At 40.2% G+C, this 20,723-nt stretch overlaps 1 protein-coding gene across 8 annotated transcripts in view; it reads left to right on the forward strand.

Annotated features, from left to right (window-relative positions):
• The window catches only part of SULF1 (sulfatase 1), a 126,229-nt gene that overhangs the window by 68,940 nt on the left and 36,566 nt on the right, over positions 1-20,723 (forward strand). For 7 of the 8 annotated variants that reach the window (XM_046928489.1, XM_040691315.2, XM_040691332.2 and 4 more), the window contains exons 8-9: positions 9,047-9,198; positions 11,164-11,333. In XM_046928489.1, coding sequence (XP_046784445.1) covers positions 9,047-9,198; positions 11,164-11,333 — 322 coding nt within the window. Of the gene's footprint in view, positions 1-9,046; positions 9,199-10,372; positions 10,439-11,163; positions 11,334-20,723 lie in introns of those variants that run through there. The other variant, XM_046928495.1, reaches the window with a different exon arrangement.

A 20,723-nucleotide genomic window follows, 5' to 3' on the forward strand; every position in this document is an offset into this window, starting at 1 on the left:
CTGACAAAAAACAGATATTTTTTCTTTCCTTTTTCTGTTCTACTGTTCTACTTCTGTTCTACTCTGAAGTGACCGAATGGAGATGATGTTACATTTCCTGGGAACATCCTTTGTTTAAAACATCAGTGCTAAATCACAGGCAGGAATAGTACTGTGTGGAAAGAGGGCAGACAATATTCAGAAACATCACTGCCAAACCAAAATTACTTTTGTTTCTAATTATCATTAAAAAAATCTGAAAACAATTAATGATGTTGCAATGTTTATCATTTTCCTTAGTCACAAGCTTTATGCTAAAGCAGAAATGAGTCAGCTGCACAGTTTTTTGACTTTGAAAGTCCACAAAATCAGTGAAATTAAACTAGAACTTGTGGAATGCCAACTAACAATAGAAAATTGAAGGGGAGGATAGAAGGGGAAGATACACAAAATAGGTAGAAAGAGAAAACAAAGCAACTCTGGAGAACTTCATAGATGAAACATTTGTTATTATTAGATAGACTTCAGCTGTTCATATAGAGGAGGAAAGAGGGTCACTGTAATTACTTTCAAATTTCATGGAAATTGTCAGAAAAACTTGACATGTTTTCTTTCATCTTGTTCTTCATCTTGTAGTTTTAAGGTCAGGAAACATTCCATCAGCTATTTAGATTCAGAAATTTTATTTGCAAGAATATTAGATGCAGGAGTTAGGAGTTTTGTGTAGGCCTTTCCAGCGGTGGTTATTTGCAGTCCTTCCAATGCTCCCTACTATTGAAGTCTTTTATTTTTTTAAATCTTTTTAATCTTTTTTTATCTTTTACTCTGTTTTTCCCATCCCTACAGTACATTCTCAGATGCCTTGCAGATGTGCCCTTGAGCACTGTCAGAACACACTATCATACACTTACTAACACAAAAATAAGGGGAGACTCAAGGAGTGCACTGCCTGAACCTTAGCATCTTCCAGTAAGCAAAGATGAATGTTCTCTAACTCAGTGTAGCTGTAACCAAGCATTATTTTAGTATTTTAGGAGAGTAAGCCATGATAGCAGCACAGCCAATATCTGGGAGACATAAATGTAACAATCATTTTATTGCTACGAAGTGTGTCAATCCTTTGTATGCCGTAGGATTTTATCAGCTGATTTTTATCAGCTGAAGTTTTGTCCCTTTGAATATTGGAAGAGAAATATACTTTTAAATTTTCCCTCCTGATCTAACATACATATGCATTCAGAACCCTCTCTGCTAAGTGTTACTTTAGACAATGATTACCTTCTAACCCTCTCTCCTCTTAGTCCTTCATAGCCAGTGTAGTCATGCAGGGCAGAGCAGGAGTCTGCCCTGGTTCTGCAATCACTGACTGCCTCAACAGGCCAAACTCAGGATCAGGCTCTCTTACAAGATTCCACTTGAAGGACCAAAGATCACCAAATTAGGCAATTATTTGCTTACTAATTTGTTTAATTTTCTTTATGAGGACAAATTTCCCAATTTTTTAATGTTTGCTCAAAAGGATCAACTGATCAGCGTAAGATTTAGGGTTCATGCATGCAAATGTCCTGACGGCATTCTCAGCCTCTTGTAAGAGAGAAATGACAAAATATCAAAGTTAAGCAACATGAATACTAATTTCTAAATGCTCATGTTTGTAAAACTCAAAACTCAAAAAGTGGCTGGACAACAAGGTGTTGCTGACATCTTTTGACACTGGTCACAGAATACTGCATTGTGATGAACAGAAATGGTCCTTTACTTGACATCTAGTTAATATTTTCAACAGTTCACATCAGCGTCTGTTGTATGTCAGTTGACATCTGTCAATTATGGGTACCTTTCTTAGTGTAACGGTCAAACAGCTAATAAAATGCTGAGGTGATGAGATTGAAGGCTAAGCAGTTTGAAGAAGGAGTATTTAAACTGTACATCATTCCACTTTGACACACTGGACAAGTTAATCTTTGAAAAAAGTGCAGAAATTATGCCTTTTGAAGGTGTAGATAGATGATACATTTCCTCTGGAGGCAAAGCATGTGTGTTTCCTGTTTTCGGCCTTACAGTACAATTGATTGCCAGCATACACTATTTTTAATCTGCATCATTCCAGTGACCTAATTTGTATCCTGCCTCATACACCACTGCAAAACAGAGTGGGTGTCAGAATGGTATACACAGGTGGGAATGAGTATACAAGGAATGAGTCTTGTTGATTTTTTTTTTATTTCTAAAGTGAAAATAAAGAAAGGGAGAGAGAATCCCATGCTTTAGGTTCTTCCTTAATTGGTATAAAAGAGGCTGGGGAGCATCAAACGTCATTTAAATTGTTAATAATTTAAAAAATTTAAAATACACTTATACACCTCAGAATAAAATTACACTTTCAGACAAGTTGAGAAATGTTCAAGTAAAAGTGAAATATGCCAAATATATTCAAATAGTCCTCAAAAAGTGAAATATGGATGAGAGAAAAGGCTGAAGAGGATAATGAGCAAGATTTTTTTATTCTATTTATGAATACATTTGAAGTGAGACATTTTTTGGTTTCAGGACTTCACCAAAAGCTACAGCATGTTTGCCTACTCATGCTTAAAACAGAACTCTGTGCTACTAAATCTTGTGCAGAAAACCATACAGTAAAAGATTTTCAGTGAGGCTACACATTCAAGTTCTTCCTTTCAAAAAATCTGGGTAGAACACTGTGTGCAACTAATCCATCTGTCCTGTTCATGTGGCCAAATGACAGAAGTGTATCATAACATATCACTTTTTGAAAGGTTAATTTTTCTCTGTTGAAAAAGAAGATAGACCTCTAGCAGGAGGTGTGATGCTAACATCCACGTTGGTGAGGATGGAGTTCTTAGATCCTCTCTGCAAAACTCTGCTGTGTTTTTGCTGAGTAACTAAGCAGAGTGGGGTTTGTTCGCATACATGGTGAGGTGGTTCCAGTGCTATTGAAGACACCAGTGAGACTCAGGAGACCTTTCCAGGCATTGTTGTGTACTCCCACTGTCCAAACATTTAATTCCTCTGTGCTTCTCCCTCCCCTCTACGCACATGCTCAGGCCTGCAGGCCATGCATTGCCTCCTGAGCACTGCTCTGAGCCTTGTCCCCCAGCCAATCTGTCAACAAGTCATTCCACCCTCCTTCCCCGCCTGGCGTCTAGTCAATCCTGACAGACACGTCCTGTTCCCACCACTTGCCATTAGCAATCTCCTTTCCCAGTCCACTCAGCAAATCAGTTTCTCCCACCCCCTTGCCTTGTCAGTCACCTTCTTTCCCCTTTCTCCACTGATTGTCTAGTTTCTTGCTTGACATCCCCTGTCCAGGACCCCAGAGCCTCCCCTGCCTTTTCCCCTCTCTCAGTTCCTTTGCTAGCTCCCCTGGGGCCCTTCCCCAAACTGCTTGTCCTTATCTGCTCACCTCCTGCCCTCTGCATTTCAATCAACTTTCTCCCACCCGCTGACACCAATCGCAGGTGGACAGGGAATGCCCCAAGGTGCCTGTGCAAACTACAGTGTTCTTTTCAAAACTGAGCAAAAATATGGACAGGGTTAACTAAGATGATAAAAGATGCCTCCTTGACAGAAAGTCCATCATGTCTTTGACAGAATTTGTGCTCTCATTGCAAAGCGTGGAAGTGCTATCAAATGAAAGCCCACATAATTTTTTTCAGATGTTCAATGTAATTCCATTACTGTGGTTCTCAAAGGTGGCTACTGTTCAGGATAAGAAGTTTCAAAAAATTCAGCCTGAGGCAGACATCCAGTGTGGAAAATTTCTGTCCAAGTATGAGAGACTTATGAGCAACTGAAAACAGGGTCTTATAATGAGAAGTGTCAGACAACATCAGTACTGGAAAGTGCTACCAGGTTGGCCCATAATACAAGCTTTGTTAAAGACATCACCCAGGCTAACGATTGGTATATCAAGTTATAGCCTAATGTCTTTTGCAACTGTTGAGTTATAAAACCTTTAGTGCTCTTTCTGGTTACAAGGGTAAACCTGACAGCAACTGGGAAAGACCCACAAAGCCAGAGAACGAGTAGAAAACCTGAGGTTTTCTGCTGTGGTTAATTTACAAGACAAGGAACTGAGAGATCTAAATAATATTCTTGGCAATGCCACAGGCTGCCTGCATGACTTAGGCCTAGCTGAAGGTTAACCTCCTGGTGCCTCAGTTTCCTCACATAATTATTGAGACTGTGCTTTTTTCATCCCCTGAGGAGGGCTGGAATACTGAAATGACTTTCTTCAGTTTAATGACATGATGTCCTTATGCTTTACAGTCATTCAGCAGATGGGAAAAATCAAACTTCCCAGTTTTGAAGCTATCATTTGCATAAAGGGAAGAAAGCAAGGAGAAATTTACTGGAATAATCCGGAAGCTGCAGTTTTGTTGGGCTCTGTCCCCAAAAGCACATAGTCATTGTGTGTCAGCACTGAAATGTCATGTAAACAGTGCTTTGTAACTCTTGTAAATGGTTTCCTGACTTTGTTAAAGGAAGTGGGCTGTCTGCTTAAAGCTCTTGTCTGGGTCATGGTGACTAAACCTTACAAGCCTTTCTAAAGGCTCGGTTTTGTTTTAAATCAGAAACATTCCCATAAATTTAAACAAATAACAGGGGCGTAGGAACACAATATATGTCCTTTGATCCGTGGAAGTGCAGAGATGTGCCTCCTGTAGTCACAGCCCAGTTCACCTGTATGCTAATTCACTAATGCTGACAGGAGATAGGGGCCTACTTCTGTTGTATAATGCTGTAAACATTAGTCATAAATGCTTGTATTAAGTGCTGGGAAATTAACTGCTGGGAATTGTGAGAATTTGCATCACTTAAGCTGTAAAAATCCTGGCTTCAAACTCTAGAGATCCCCTGGGTCAAATTCTTGTTGCCAATTGCAACCCCCTGATGATCTCAGTCCAGTTCAGGACTCATTAGCTAATTACTAAAGGGAAAACAAAAAACTGTATTAAGGAATCTATTCAAATTAGCCACCAGACATACACATTCTGCAGCCACTCCTGAGACATATAGATGCCCGTACAACTGTTCCCCATGCCATGTGTCATTTGCATAAACTTAATTGAACATGCTCACACAGAATGCAATTGTTTTGATATACAAAGTTACTCTACATGTGATTAAAAAATAACTATGTGTCCTGGGAACAGTTAGCAAAACTGCCAGAATACAGACAAAATCAGTCTTATTAAAATGCAAAAATTGGCATTTATCTTTTCTGTTATCCCTGTGGGGGCCATTACACACAATAATGAAAAGATGTCCCTGGAAATAGCATTGCTCCTTAATGAGGCTTTTACCTAGTGAGTCATAATCTCTGTTTTATTAATTGGAAGCAAGAACAGCTTCCTAAACTCTAGAACTGCTGAGAAGAAGTGACTTCTAAAGCAGAATATTTGCAGTCTCTACTCAGATTTGGGTAGTTCAGCAAGTGCCCAGCCACAGCTCTGTTAAGGATGTGGGTTGACTTTATAAGACAAGCATGTGAGGATCCAGAAAGAACATTTGCTTATCGCAGTGTCAGCTCCTGAGCAGTCCCATGACACATTCTATATCCCTTCAATTGTTTACAATCCCTTGGATTGTTAAAAAACAAAACAAAACAAAACAAACAAACAAAAAAAAACCTGTAGAACACCCACAGTGATTACTTGCTGATTACTGTTTGGCCTCATGGGTGCTACTGTGCTTTCCCTTTTACTCAGGCACTTGTCTTCATTCAGAGCCCAACCACTGGCACTGAGCTCCATCTCTGACTAACTTGCCCTATCCAGTTCTCAGTGGTACTTAGAAAACCCCATGGTGAAATGACTGAACTCTTGTGTTTTAGTAAAAATCTGGCTTTTCCCATCATATGTATAATTACACATATCCTCCTGAGCTTTTGACCAGCAAACCTCCCTTGGTTAAAGCAATTTGGCAAATGCAATCCATTATCACAGCTACTGCCGCTTCTACAAGTATTCAGGGCTTTACTATGTGTTTGACATGGGAACTGCTTTATTCCACAACAGAGTGAAACATCTATTTCCGCAAACTGTCACTCAAGGAGCTGCTTAAAACTTGACATTTCTCAGATTATTTTTATGATTAAATGCTAAATCATTGCCAACACAGAGGTGAATGGTTCAGTCTGTCAGTCTGAAGTCTTATAACATGCTGAAAATATGGGGTTCAGGAGGCCAAGGGGGAGCTAACAAAACATTGTTAAAGTTTCAAAATTAAGTAATCTAAAGTAAGGAAATTCCAGGATGAATTGCCCTCTAGGAGCTCCAAGCCTCCCTTCCCTTTCTAAATTCAATTTATCTTTTCCTATCCCTATTTATCTTTTCCCATCCTTATGCTCCGGGACTTTTCATCTCTGCATTTTATGCTGGTGGCTTTCTCTCAAGTAATGCCTGAATATCAAAAGGGAGCAGGAAAGAAAGAAGCTGACTGTTCTTTTTTTTAGGGTCAAAATTCAAGCTCTGAGGACTTTCTCAAGTCCATAAAGGAACAACCCATGGTGACATTAAACTGAGAAGCTATGTGTCTTTCTTGATCACATCTGTGTGCTACAGCTTTTTTAGAGCCTGGCCATATTGGGACAGATTTTTGTAGCCACCTCTGCTATTTACAAAGGCACTACCTCAAAACCTAGACACACTAGAGCTTCTCAGAGAAATGTTTGCCAAAGAGTTTTAAATGGGCAAACTCATTTATCTTTCTCTAGCCTTTTTCTTGGAAATTGCTGAACTGTTTGGCTAAAATGTTCCATGTAGCAAAATCCAGCCTGACTCAGATTGAATGGAAACTATCATCACTAATGATTGAAGTTTGGCAAACCTGTAAATAACAGTGTTCAGGTCTCAGTATTAGTCAGTGTTAGTTATAGGTGGGGCTATCAAACCATTCTACATGATAGATTGCAACAACTTCCATTTTACATTTTGAGAGGCTCTTATCTTTGTGGGAGACAGGTTGGCAGAGATCTTTACAGATGAATGCAGCACATGGAGCTTCCTCAAGATCATGGAGATGGTGGATCTGGGATGGCATTCAGGAGGATTGGCCTCAAATCTCCCCTGAACCACAGACTGTCCTTGATTTTGTTTGGCTCAGTATGCTCACTGTATTATTCTTCTCTTCACTGTTGTCTGTCTTTAACTTCTCTTCCCCTTCTACTCTTTCTGTGGCTTCTTTTCCCACACTATTTCAGCCTTTACCCTTACACATTCCCTGAACATCCAACTCCCTGAGGGTTTGACACAATTTGGCTGCCTTAAAGGAAAGGAATGGTTTCCGTTCCGGGAGGCAATGGACCGGGCACATATTCCCTCCCCGCAGTTACCCTCTTCACCTCAAGCTTCTTGACTTCTGGTTGGCCCCAGAGGAAAAAAGCATAGAGGCTAGGTTGCTTTCTTACAGGCTGTGGGAGGATGAACTGAAAGTCTGGGCTAGTGTCTGCAGGACTTGTTTATATGTCACATTCCACGTGGTATAGGAAAGAAACATTATATACGACTATAGCCTCTGGTTAGTGACATTTGGCAGTTAAAAGATTCGATTGCCCCACAGTTATGTTGCCTCAAGAAACTTTTAATTATGAATATTTTCATTTTTCCACCAGTTTTCCCAGGAAGGAGTTCACCATGCCCACATCAATCAGATCTGAATTATTGAAGCCATTCCGCAAATGTGCTTCTCTTGGTTAGATTGAATGCATCTAGGTTGAATGCGAGGTTTTCCAAAGTGACTTCATTTCCTAAGTAGGAAACATGTAAGGGTGTCTGACGTGTGTCTCAGATCCCAGCCAAGGATGTGATGCTGGGCAGGAGCTGTCTGTGGGCAGCCTGGCAGCAGAGCCAGGCAGGCTGGGATGGCCGGGGCTGCAGTGGGATGGGTGTCTGACACACAGCTCTGTCCCTGCAAAGGGTTTGGTTTCTGTCATTCATTTCTCTTCAGGTAGGACCTTGCAAGTGCTTGGACACCTTAAGAAAATTAAAATTGCAAGCAGGGAGGTTAGTCAGACATCCCACTGTGTCCAGCATTGCTGTGGTTGAGATGGAGCCAAAAAAGTCCCCATAATCAAATTTGCAGGTAGAGCCAGATGGTTTGTCACTGCATTGCATATGCAGAACTAAAACAGAGCAGAGCCTTCCAAATTAACTTCTTCATCTTGGGTAAGGACAGTACATACACAAGTAAAAAGCAGCAATAGAGCTCCATTTGCCAGGGTCTGAGGGTTAATCCATGCTTCCAAAACCAGTTGGACAGTTCTTGGTGCCTGCATATCATTGGCATAAGCAATAGTTGGAAGTTTGCTGTATTGTGAGACTGCTTTTCTTTTTACTTCCTTCAGGAAGAGTTTGCAGGAGCACTTGCTGGGTGTGATGGTAGTTTCTGAAAGCTTCAGTCAGAGAGGGTTGTGCCTTGTCACCTTCACTTAATGGAAATACACCTAAGTTTTGCAGATCAGGTAGAGGGAGCTGACCTCTCCAAGACACTGCCTGTTATTTTTGCCTTAGAGAAGTTTTGGCAGCAAAACAGGGCAGGGATTCCCTCTTGCTCTACCCAGGCAGGGCCCAACAGGATGGAGATCCAGGCTTCCCAGAGCTTTCATCAAACCAGAACATGCAGCCAGGTTGCCAGACCCAGACTTTTGAAAGTTAAAATATCACAGGATTTGCTTAAAACCAAAAGATGTGTTTCTCAGATGTTTCCTGTGGGGACTGAATTTTTATTCCATTTTCAAGTGGAAACCATATACATTCTAAAGAGAAAAGAAGAAAACTCACATCAGCCCTAGATTCCAAGAACGGCAGATAAATGGTAGAATTATAAAAATTCTGGAAATAATTTATTTTAATTTGAAAGTCCTCTTAGATATAAAAACAACTTTTTTTTTTTTTTTTTTTTTTTGATAGAGTGACTCTGACTCATTCTAACACATTTTGTCTTCATTCATGCATGCTTTTGACTCAGACTAAAAGACTCGGATCTCAAAGCCTCATGTGTTTGTGTGTGTTCTTTTTTTCTTTTCTTTTTTTTACCTTCACAGCTTTTTTTGGGAAATACCTCAATGAATACAATGGCAGCTACATCCCTCCTGGGTGGAGAGAGTGGGTTGGATTAGTGAAGAACTCTCGCTTCTATAATTACACCATTTCTCGCAATGGTAACAAAGAGAAGCATGGATTTGATTATGCAAAGGTATTTTCCAGACCTATAAATGTCACGTCATTAATCCATGTAAAAATCGCTTTCTGATAATTAATTAACCGGATAATTAATTAATTAACCATCTACAGCCAAGAAATTGAGATGTCATTTTTCTCTCCAGGGCATTTCTATCAATTTCTGTGTGAGGATTTTAACTACAGGATGGAAGAATATTTCCAAGGGCTTTTCAGTGCAGTTGATTCCTCCCTCCCTCTCTCACTGCTAGAAACCGTTGATTCTCTGGTAGAATTGTCATTGTCAGTTATTACCCACATCAGAAACCTTAGTTAATGCTGTTTCCCATTATACAGTGTAAAAAATATACATTGTATGTCTGTGGTGTCCGACTCCAGATATGACTAGGAGAATAGATAAGAGCAAGAGCATAGCCATTGGAAAACTTTGGAGCTTGTTTGTGCTCTTGACAAAGATTGGAAAGTATGCCAAGGTGACCTGCCTGCTGCCATGAAGCGTCTCGAAAAGGCTGAGGAGTGCGGGGCACAGACTTTCCACCCTGCAGAAAGCAATCTGGAATTTCCTCAGACTGTAGGCTCACGGAAGATGATACAGATGTTGCAGCTGTGGTTTCTGACCCATGTAATGAGATTTTATTGGAAGCTTGCGATGCCTGTTTCTGATTTCCCCACCCGTAGAAATTACATGATGCTGATTACATATTTATATAGAGTTAAAAGAAAAAAAAAAAAAAAAAGGAAAAGAAAGAGTATTGGTTAGTTAGGCATTCCTTACACACCCTGCGTATGTAGCTAGAATAAACAGGGAAATAGGAGGGGAGAGGATGCTTTGGGAGAGAAGTCATACAGACATTTCATTCAAGCAGGCCACAAAACCAAAAATTATCAGAACCCTGGTGCCCTGCTATCATTACCCATTTTGCAAACCAAAGGGTTGCTGGCTGCCACTTCCATGCCCTTGCAGGGACTGTAACAGCCAGGGCCAGAGCCTTTGCTCCAAGCGTGCCCCAGGAGAGGAGCAGGGGGCAGGGAGCAGGCGAGCAGGGAGGTCACAGCTGGCTGCCTTGTCCGAGTACTGACATGCGACACAGACCTTGTCCCTCAGGCTCTGCTTTTGCAGCTGTTTGGGGCCTTGAATCCACAACATATGATTAGTCATGCCTGGAAGTGCTTGAAATTACGAACATTGTCTCAGCACTTTCTCAATGAGGCTCACACAAACCTCCAGGCCAACAGTGAATGCTCCAAGGTGGCAGGTGGTTTAATTTAAGTTTTCATCTTTTTTTTCTTACTTCCATTTCCTCCCTTCCCCTCGTATGCTTCCATTTGCCACCTTGGCTGTGGGTTAAGCCAGTTTATTAGCGAGTCACAACCTTAATCTCAGCAGCTGCACTGCTTAAAGTTATACAATTAAAAGAACAGAGCCTGCAGGAATTCAACTGCTCCCTGTGTTTGTGTTTGCACTTTCTCTGATAAAGGTTTTTGTAATATGTTGCTTATTGTAGCTTGTCCCAGTTTGTACATACACCGAAGTGTACTCTGAATAAGGAGCATGCAAGAAATGTAGATGTAAGTAGAAAACCAATGAAAAGGTGAATGATTTCTTGCAGTTGGGAGATACTACTTCATGGAAGTATTTTGTCTATGAAAGTGAAGAAACATACCTTTGTCTGTATAGTCTGTCATTTTAAAGGTTGCATAGCATTATATTACAAAATCTGTTTCTCGTATTGAATGCATTCTGTTGTATCTGATTTGCAAAATACAGTCTCATTTTATGTGGTATTGCCTCCTTAAGAAAGTAATTACTGCTCAGTCTCCCCTATGCTCCCCTATGTGCACACATCTCTTTGATGGGATGTTTTTACTTCCTGATCTGCCCTTTAATGAAGACTTGGAAATAACATAATAACATGACAGTATGTGATCTAATTAATCATTCACTTTGTAACTTTTGCTTTACGTGAATCGTGTGTTACAGGACTACTTCACAGACCTAATCACTAATGAGAGCATTAATTACTTCAGAATGTCCAAGAGGATATATCCGCATAGGCCCATAATGATGGTCATCAGCCACGCTGCGCCTCATGGCCCCGAGGATTCGGCCCCACAGTTCTCAGAGCTCTACCCCAACGCTTCGCAGCATATGTAAGTGACAATCACAGGCTGCCTGCCTGCATATGGAGACATTGCATGAGCAGAGAATGAAAGTATAGGAAACCTGCAGTAAGCAACAGATGTTTGCTTGTTGCTTTGGCCATGCCTGCGCCTTCTGGGGAGGAGACTGACAGCTCTGACCATTATTAAAACAGAGAGAAGCTCTTTTCCTCCTGGGAAGTTGTGAGAGATTAAAAGGTCAGTATTTGGCTTTGTAAGGGCAGCTTCTTACAATACCCTGAAATATGTAGACGCAGGTCAGGATCTGTTGGAAAGATATTACTTCCTTAGCCTTCCTCTAAGATATGTGCTTCCTGGGCTCAAACTTACTGAATGCACTGAGAGTAAAAACATGCTTTTGTAGTTTTCAAGTGCACCAGATTTGTTTATAGACTAGCTACTGGCAGGTTCCCAAAACAGCCTATCAGACTGGATTTTTAAATAACATGTTTAATCTTCCCTCGTGATTATACTATAATAATAATAATAGTAAAAAGCCCTCTTTGCTTTGTTTCCAGAACTAAGGTCAACTCCAGGTAAAAAGCTGAGGCTAATGTTCGATTCCACATCTTGCTTTATACCTTCAGTATTCTGGGTCCTTTTTCTCACAGTGAGATGTTGGAGAAGCTTTTCTCTCTACTTTGAGCATGTGGACTGCCCTGCCTATTCATGATTAAACAAAGTCTTTGTGCTCTTTCAACACAGAAACCAAAGAAAATAAGTATTTTAGCCAGACCATGCATTGATTTAGCCCCTGAAAATGAGGAGGAGTCAGCTTCATCTCATGGTGGCAAAGCCCCCTGGTTTATATGTTACATTTTGAATACCAAAGTGGCTCACATGCAAGGGATGTTATTTGTTGTTACGTTAACCAGTTTAAAATTGCAAGGAGTAGCTGCATAAGCTGCATTCATAAACTTGGTCACTGTTGAGGCCAAAAAGACATTTGCTGTTCATGACACATGGTTAAGTATTCGTTAGTTTGGGAGATTTTTTGGCCTCTTACTGTCTGCTGTTGTCTAGAGATGCCACTTTCCCTGAACTCACTTTCTTAGCTCTACTTTCCTGATCCTATATTCTCAGTATTACCACATTCCAGAGACTAGATTCTGCAAGTAGTGCAAACCAGCCAGTAATGTTTTGGAGTTACTTCGATAATCAAGGTAATTCATGCCTGTCTATAGAAGTGATAAGATGATTGATACTTTAGTTTGCAAATATTTGCTTGAAAAGGGCAGCTAGTCCTTTAGTAATCAGCCCACAGAATTATTATCACTCTGTTATATTCTAAAGATAAAATAGGACTTAAGAACATGAAAACTGTCATATTACACTGTATGAAAGATCTTTTTCAGTATCCTGAATTAAGTGCTCCAGCCGTAGGCAGCAGAGAATGCTTAAGTAAAAAAAAAAAAAAAAAAAGAAGAAACACGAGATTCTTCCTATTTTTGCAGCTTCTGAAAACCATCCGTGAGGTGAAGCATCCAGATCACCGCTTCCCATCCTCTTTGCATCAGTCGGATCTCTCTTTGATGTGTAGTGGCAGCTCCACCATCGTGTGGTGGCCAGTTCCGCAGTGTCACCCCATGCTGCAGGGACAAAGCAGTGCCTTTTCAGCTCTTTCAAACCTGGGGCTCGCTCATGCCACTGAGAGTTCCCTACATCCTATGAGGCATAATGAATATTCACTACCTCAGATTTAAAAGAGCCCTCCCATGTCTTCTTTCAGTCACCTCTTTTCATAGCAAGAGGGTTATAATCTATTTGTTCTTGTTCTGTTCAACAGATTGTTGGCCATTTCATGGCACAGATTGCCTGCCCTCAGGCAAGCCATCCTCTTTGCTGGGAGACAATCCATCATAAAGAAAAGTTGGATTCAAACTGTTTCCACTTAGCAGTGGGGACCAGGGCTGGAAGAAAAGCACATCATTGTATCTCACCCTACCTCTCCTGAGGTCATGCAGCTCATTTTAGACTCTGTGGTAGCTGTCTTCTGATAAAAGAGTGCTTGTATAAACTTGCATCAGTTTATCATGTTCTTGGAACTTTCTGTTGCTCGGTGCTTTCAGCCTGCTTTTTTATAGCTTTTGCTGCCAGTCTCCAAAAGTTTAGCGACCTCTCCACTTTATTACAAGTCACACGTCACCTCGATAGATGAAGTGAAGGTCCTAGCTGTGTTTTCTCAGACTTAGTTTCATCTGAGTACCTGTGTAAATTGCTTTTTATTTGCATGGACTCCTGGAGGCTAGATACGTTGTTCTGCTGGGCTATTTGTGAAACAGCCCAAAGCATGAGAATCAGCTGTGCTTCTTGTTATCTTCTGCTGTTGCTGGTTTCTCGGCAGCCTTCTTGCAAAAAACTTCTTTTCTGGCAGCCTCAAGAGAGACTTGCTGGGTTGCTTTCCATTTCTTAGCGCACTGACCGACGGTGTGTGTTAGAGTTCAGTCTGCAGCCCAAGAAATGAGACAAATCAAAGATAAAAGGCCAATTTGGGTGGCTGAAGCTACCAAATAATTGATTTTTCTGCCAAAAACATTAGCAATACGCTCTGACTAAGAGATATAAGAAGTTCACACAGACGTACTCAGTGCTCCCTGTGAAAACAACAGGAGAACAATAAAATCCTTCCTGCCAAGGTTTGTGTAATTTGAACGTTTAACCCTTAGGTTTTCTTCCTTGGTGGTCAAGTACCATTTGCATCTCCTTTCTTTTTTTTTTCTCTGACCTTGGGTGACAGCCATCTGACCTTGGATTTTGTTTTTAAAAATGTAGTTGCTATATCATGTTACTGTAACACCTACCTCCAACAAAGAAGGGAAACGAGGTCAAAAGCTGCTTGCTGGCTTTACAAACTGAGATGGAAGGTTATACCTACAAACCAAGAATTAAGATAGCCTGACAACCACATGTGAGGGGAAGTTTTTCTTAAAAGACCAGTAACTGAAGCAGGCCCTTATATTATTTGACGTTTCTTTGCTCATGAAGCGCCTATCCTTTGATTGAACTATTGCCTTTATAAATTAAAACCAAACCAAATGGACAACAGAAAAAAGTTTGATTAGAAAATGTTTTCCATTTGCACATATGCAGAGGGGAGTGGCTATGGAAGGAAATATTCCAATTCAGGGAGAGTTCTACCCTTAATGCTGGCGGCTGTTGGTCTCTTGCCCACGTAACAGCACTGAGAGAAGAAAATCAAATATGTGCAGCAGAGAATAATGCTATGAACAAAAATAATATTTATGAAAAAAAAAAATCAAAGCAAAAAAGAAAGGAAGACTTACGTAACGTCATTATCTTATAGTCCTATCTCCTCAATATGAGCTGCTCACTAGAGTGGTATACAAAGTCTTACAAGGACAAAAAAAAGTAATGATGTGTGCACTGTTTCAACATTAATTTTAAATGATCCCTGTTAATTCTCATTAGCTCCCCTTTAAGGTGAAACATAAACTTTATTATACTGGAAGCAACAGGAACTCTCTATTGCTTTGAAGCATCTCTTCTCACTCCAAACATCCCGTCTGTCCGCAGCTTAAAACATTCCTATTTCTGACAGTTAAAAATGTTTCCAAAAGTTTGGCTGCTGGCTGCTGTCTACCATAATGAGTACATTTTCTGAAAACAAACCATACTAACACATATACTCTTACTATGCACAGCAATGATTTAGGTGGAAACAACTGGTATTGGAGAAGGTATGCGAGATGAAAGCAGTGTATAGATTTTTCTGTGGTAATGAACATCATCTGTTGTGTAGCGATGTTGCTAGACTTCGGAAATACTGTTGTTAGATGTGACGCTATGACACAGGAGATGGCTCTCCAGGTGTCCCTGGCTGCTATTACCAGGGCAGTCTTGTTCCATCACACAACTGAGCAGGAAAGCTCTGGCTCAAAGGATGCTCTAATGAAAGCCTGAATTCTCTGTTATGCTCAGGGCCTCTGGCACTTTAACTTCCCTTTACCTTCCAGGGTGAACCAGTCTTAGGGGAACTGTGAATCCATCCCAAGCTATTTATAAGCTGTGAAGTAAACAAACATGAGAAGCAAAAGTCTGCAGGAGGCAGATTTACTGAAGAACGTAAAAAATGGAAATCTGAAGCACTGCTTGCAGGCTGGCAGGAGGACTGGCAAGCAGATTTTATGATTACCTGGAAGTAATCCTATTGGCAGGCTAAAGATCTTAGAAAAAGCAGCTAGAAATGCTATCTGGGATGAGACTAGAAAGCTTCCCAAGATGATGTGAGAAAAGGCATATGGAAAAGCTTTCATTGTTCGAATATACGTAGTATGAAAGGTGCTGAACACACAGGCCTGGACATAGCAGTGTATTTGCAGCAGTGAAGCATGAACAGCAATGCTGTTGAACTTCCTGATCCCCAAAAACAATCTTAACTGTGAATTTGGGGTATAAAATGGCCACACAATCAGGGTGCCCTCTTGCTGCGAGGGCGGAGTCTCAAACATCTCCTAGCTATGATGTTTTTTCTTGTGATATGGATGCCCACCAGAGTGGGCTCATACATTTGGAGCAGTAATAAATCTTGATGTGTCAATGCCTATTGTCAGTGATAGCCTTAAGCCTGCCTGGACTGCTGGCTTAGAGATAAGTGATCAGAATCATCTATAACATCACTTGAAGTGTGACTTTAAACATGACTCATAGAATCATAGAATGGACTGGGTTGAAAAGGACCACAATGATCATGAAGTTTCAACCCCCCTGCTACGTGCAGGGTCACCAACCACCAGACCAGGATGCCCAGAGCCACATCCAGCCTGGCCTTGAATGCCTCCAGGGATGAGGCATCCACAACCTCCTTGGGCAACATGTTCCAGTGTGTCACCACCCTCTGTGTGAAAAACTTCCCTCTAATATCTAACCTAAACCTCCCCCATCTTAGTTTAAAACCATTCTCCCTTGTCCTATCAGAAGAAACATTGTGATTTAGAGATGCAGAAAGATTCTAGATGCACAATTAACAGTAGCTCTGAGTGATGCTTCCTAAAATAAAAGCGTGTTATGTTTAATGAGTAACATCTTTTTCTACTTTGTTCTGAAATACAGCAGTATGTTACACTTTAGGAGTGAAACTTTCCCAACTCACATCCTCAGATATAGAAATATTCTTAGTTTTAAAAGATTCCCCTTTTAAAATGCACTCAGAATGGGGAAATTCAATTCCATATTAATATCAACCATGCCATTGTTCATAGTTTGTGGACTAATTTTGACAGAATCTAGACTTCCTGCTTTCCAAGAACAATGTCTAAACCTGTTCTTCAGGTTTGGGCTTCTTCAGGAAGACTGCATTCACTGCAAATAAAATATTTGCTTCCTTTGATTGCTTAACTGTTTTTTCTGAAGGAGCATGACTGTTTATGCAATGTTTGTAAGTCACGTTTTAAAGAGTAATATAGGTGCTAATTTTGTACAGAAGCTACTCATTTTTTACAATCAGTTTTACTGTAGGTATTATTTTAAAATTATGTTTACTTTTATTTTTATTAAATGAAAATGGTCCCGAGGCATATAAGTACTGTGTTATTTTCTCTAACTGGAGGGCTCCCAATCCAAACAGAAAATTAGCCAGGCACTTTTGGGATACAGACCCCCGAGAACTCTATGGAAGTATTCACAAGCAGCATTTTTAGGCAGTATTTTTGTGGACATAATTTTCTTTTGTTGAATAAAAGCAAGAGGGACTCAGGAGGTTGAAAATAGAGGCAAACACAGATTTTCAGTATGAGTAGTTGAACAAATGTTTCCAGATATGTTTGTTTCTTCCCGTATTAACCCACCTGTAATAGAAATGTATATATAGATGTAACTTTTAAGACCAAAAAAAATCTTTATTTGTAGTTGCACTCAATTCTGGGAGGTCCTAAAACACTCTGTACTGAACTGTGTTTCTTTTCCACACAGACACCACAACTGTGTAAACAGCATTAGCCAGGCTGAATCTTCCATTCTTTTCTAAATATGTAAAATAGCTTTTTAGTACTAATAATTTTCAGAAGGCCTTTTTTGCATTTGTTTTGTTGAAAATCACACAAAAGGCTGTTCTTTTACTAGCAGAAGTTGGTGTGATTCATTTCTGAATGATTTGCTGTGCTAGGACCCCATTTTAGTATGTCCTCATTTGTCCTATTTTGTTTCTTGTTGTATGGTTTTGTTACATGTAAAATGAACTCTCACTTGTTAGTTGGGCACACACTCAAAAGTTAAAGAAGTGCTTTTCTATTTGCTGATCTACTGGCAAAAGTGACCTTGAAATCAGACGCCGCACCAAAGCGGCGTAGCACTAAAGACTGACAGGCAGATGAGTGGCAGCTCCTTGACAGACTTGGAGGCCATGGAGAAGCTGAAAATAATGAAGGTACCTAGCACAGCCTTCTGGTCATGGATCAACAAATTGGCTCAAGATAAGATAGCCTCCATGACCAACAAAAGGCAGTAGAAGACATGGCAGATTCTTTCAACTTGATATTCCCAGTACTGAAGAGAGTCAAATAAATGCAGATGTATGTGCTAATTTACAGCAGTACTTATCAGTACAGAGCAAAGCCTCTCCCAAAAATGGAAGAGTAGAAACAGTGACAGACTTTCCCATGAGCACTTTCAAAGGCTTCTAAGAGCCGAACTTTTAGCTGATATCACCAACTGCTTCAGGAAAAAAAATGTTATGATAAACAGTTATCACTGATGCAGAAGAGGTCTGTCTGTTTGGAAAGGTTCTCAGAAACAAGCAGTGTTCTCCTCAGAATTCACCTCTGTTTGTTTTCGGGGAAAAAAAAAAAAAAGTAGACATATCACAGGGTGATGTCAGATCCGATGCCTGTCAAGCAGTGCCTTTCAGATGGACTTTTATATGATACAAAAGCCAAGGATGTGTAAGGAACACAGACTGGTTATGGGGCTTCTGGGTTCCTTTCTGTGTCCTCCGTATTACTCTTTCCTCTCCATTTAGGACCTCCATCTCACCTTTCCCCATTGGTCCCCAGCATTAAATAATCCACAGAAGGCCCTGTTGCAAGAATTGTTTGGGAGGGAAATTATGTTTGCTTTCTGCCTACTGCATTTCTCACCCAGAAAATTCAGAATGCATTTGGAAAGTGTCTGTGAAAGGTTTTAACTGCCCTGCTAAACCCCTGAGTGCTGCTTTTAAAAGACTATCCATTAAGTGGAGGAGGCTTCTGACAGTGGGCGGGGAGCATGAGGCTTGAGCCTGCTTCAGCAGCTGGCTCTCCTTCCTGGCAAGCAGCAGGCTGAGCGCAGCTCACAGCCACCTCATCCCTCCTCAGCAGGAGCACTCAGGACGGGATTCTGCTGAGGAAAAAAGAGAGAAAGAAAAGGGGAAAAAAAAGCTTCATTTTGCTGGAAAATGCTGATTAATCAGGACTGAGTGCTTTAATGGGAATATATCTCATTTGACAAACTTCCAAAGAAACAGAAGAAACTGCACCGGAAGCACTCTTACCTTCTGTCTTCTGTATCCTTACCTAATACCTGATAGGTGACCAGAGCTCCTAAGACTTGTTTCTTCAAGGTTTAAGTCTCTCTCTGCTACTGTAAAGGGATAGCTGACAACCTAGACGGCTGTGCTCTCTGTCTCAAGTTCACTAATTTTGCACAAGTATAAATATTCCTTTTAAAAATGAGATTTCTGTGAGAAATGCCAAGATGTTGACTTTCAACCTTGAATTATAAGAATTTCCAGCAGAAAAGGAATTCCAGTTTACATCTGTGTTTGTTCAGTAGGGAGCTAAGCTCTCCATACTTCTTAGTCTCAAGGAAGTTTTCACAAATCCTATGATACTACTGTCTCATTCCTGTTTTCAGTTGATGCTGGTGGCTAAGTAGATCAGTCAAAACCAGCTGGTTGTGCTAGAGACATACATACTACTCAAATGCCACCTAAATTCTCAAAGTGGTCTCCACTTAAAGCACAGAGTCCATTTTTTACTGTACTTGATAATCAGTGCATTCAGTCAATTTTTATGCTCAGAATACCTGGTTGTATGTTACATGTACTATAGCAAAAACAGTAAGATCATAGAATCATAGAATTGTTAAGGTTGGAAAAGACCTCTAAGATCAAGTCCAACCGTCAACCCATCACTACCATGCCCGCTAAACCACTCATGTCCAACTCCCTAGATTTATGGTTTTGTTGCTCTCTTTTTTATATATATATTTTAATAATATAATAGTATTTTAATAAATATTTTTAATATTTTAATAATATATATATATTTATGAATAAGAAGTTTTATTACTGATATATTGAAAGATAATTGCATCCACTGTTCCAAGTCTGTCTACAGCAGAAAAAAAGTGAAAGCTGAATGAAGGAGTGGTGGAAGGCTTTGGTTGTCACAGTACAATGTTCTGATACTGGTCAATTCTACCTCTTATGAAAGGAGAACAAGCTGCACATAAATATTCATAGGAAATACAACATAGGAAAAAAAATGGCTTTATGTAACACACATTGTAAAATTATCATGATGTAAAGACTTATTAACAGCGTTTCTACTATAAACTGAAATTACAACCATAGGAATCAATTTAAGCTAATAATGCAACAGCATTTTTTCATTTGCAATTTACCTTTATTTTTCAAAGGTAATGCTACAATATATGCATTACAAACTGCAGTGTGTTATTAGAAGTGCAGAAAAATTAAAACCGAGAAACTTCATCAAAAAAAGCAAAGCCTAGATTCTGCAAGTGGTAGAGAAGGAAAGTAGTCATACGTAAGTCAAAAAATTACAGGACATAGATTTTGCTTAGTTTCTTCTCACCTTTTAGTTGTCTTGTATGCTAAATATGAGAAGAGGATTGATGGAGAGCTTCTGTACCATCTACGTCTATATAGCAATTTTTTTCATATACTTTTTCCTGTACCTTTTCTTCAAAGGTGAAGGAAGATATTCTTGACTCTTATTTGCTCTTTTTTAACAATTCACAGGTTTGTGGTTAGAGCACCCCTCTTAAACCTTTCCTTTAATGTTGGTGCAAACTTCTACAGCAGTACTATTTGATTGAGTAGAACTCTGTTGCCATACTCCTCCTCAGCACTAGCATTGGCAGCAGTATTAGTTCAGTCTTGTTAGTTGATGTTACTCTGGCAATGCACTCTGTTTTGTACATCATTTTGGTGTGGGTGCAGTTTGCATACCTGCCGTATCAAGGGGCATCGCTGAGATGTATCTCAGGTGAGAACCAAGGGTGAGTGATGGAGGCTCAGTGTAGATCTGGAGTCATGAGGGCCAGCTGCAGCTCTTCCTCATATCAGAGCTGACCTTGTGCACAGGCAGCCGGCTCTGTTAGGTTATGCTCAGGGTCCTTTCCATGCCTGTATATGCATTTGGT

Source organism: Gallus gallus, chromosome 2, assembly GCF_016699485.2.
Source record: "Gallus gallus isolate bGalGal1 chromosome 2, bGalGal1.mat.broiler.GRCg7b, whole genome shotgun sequence".
In the NCBI taxonomy this organism is placed as follows: Eukaryota; Metazoa; Chordata; class Aves; order Galliformes; family Phasianidae; genus Gallus; species Gallus gallus.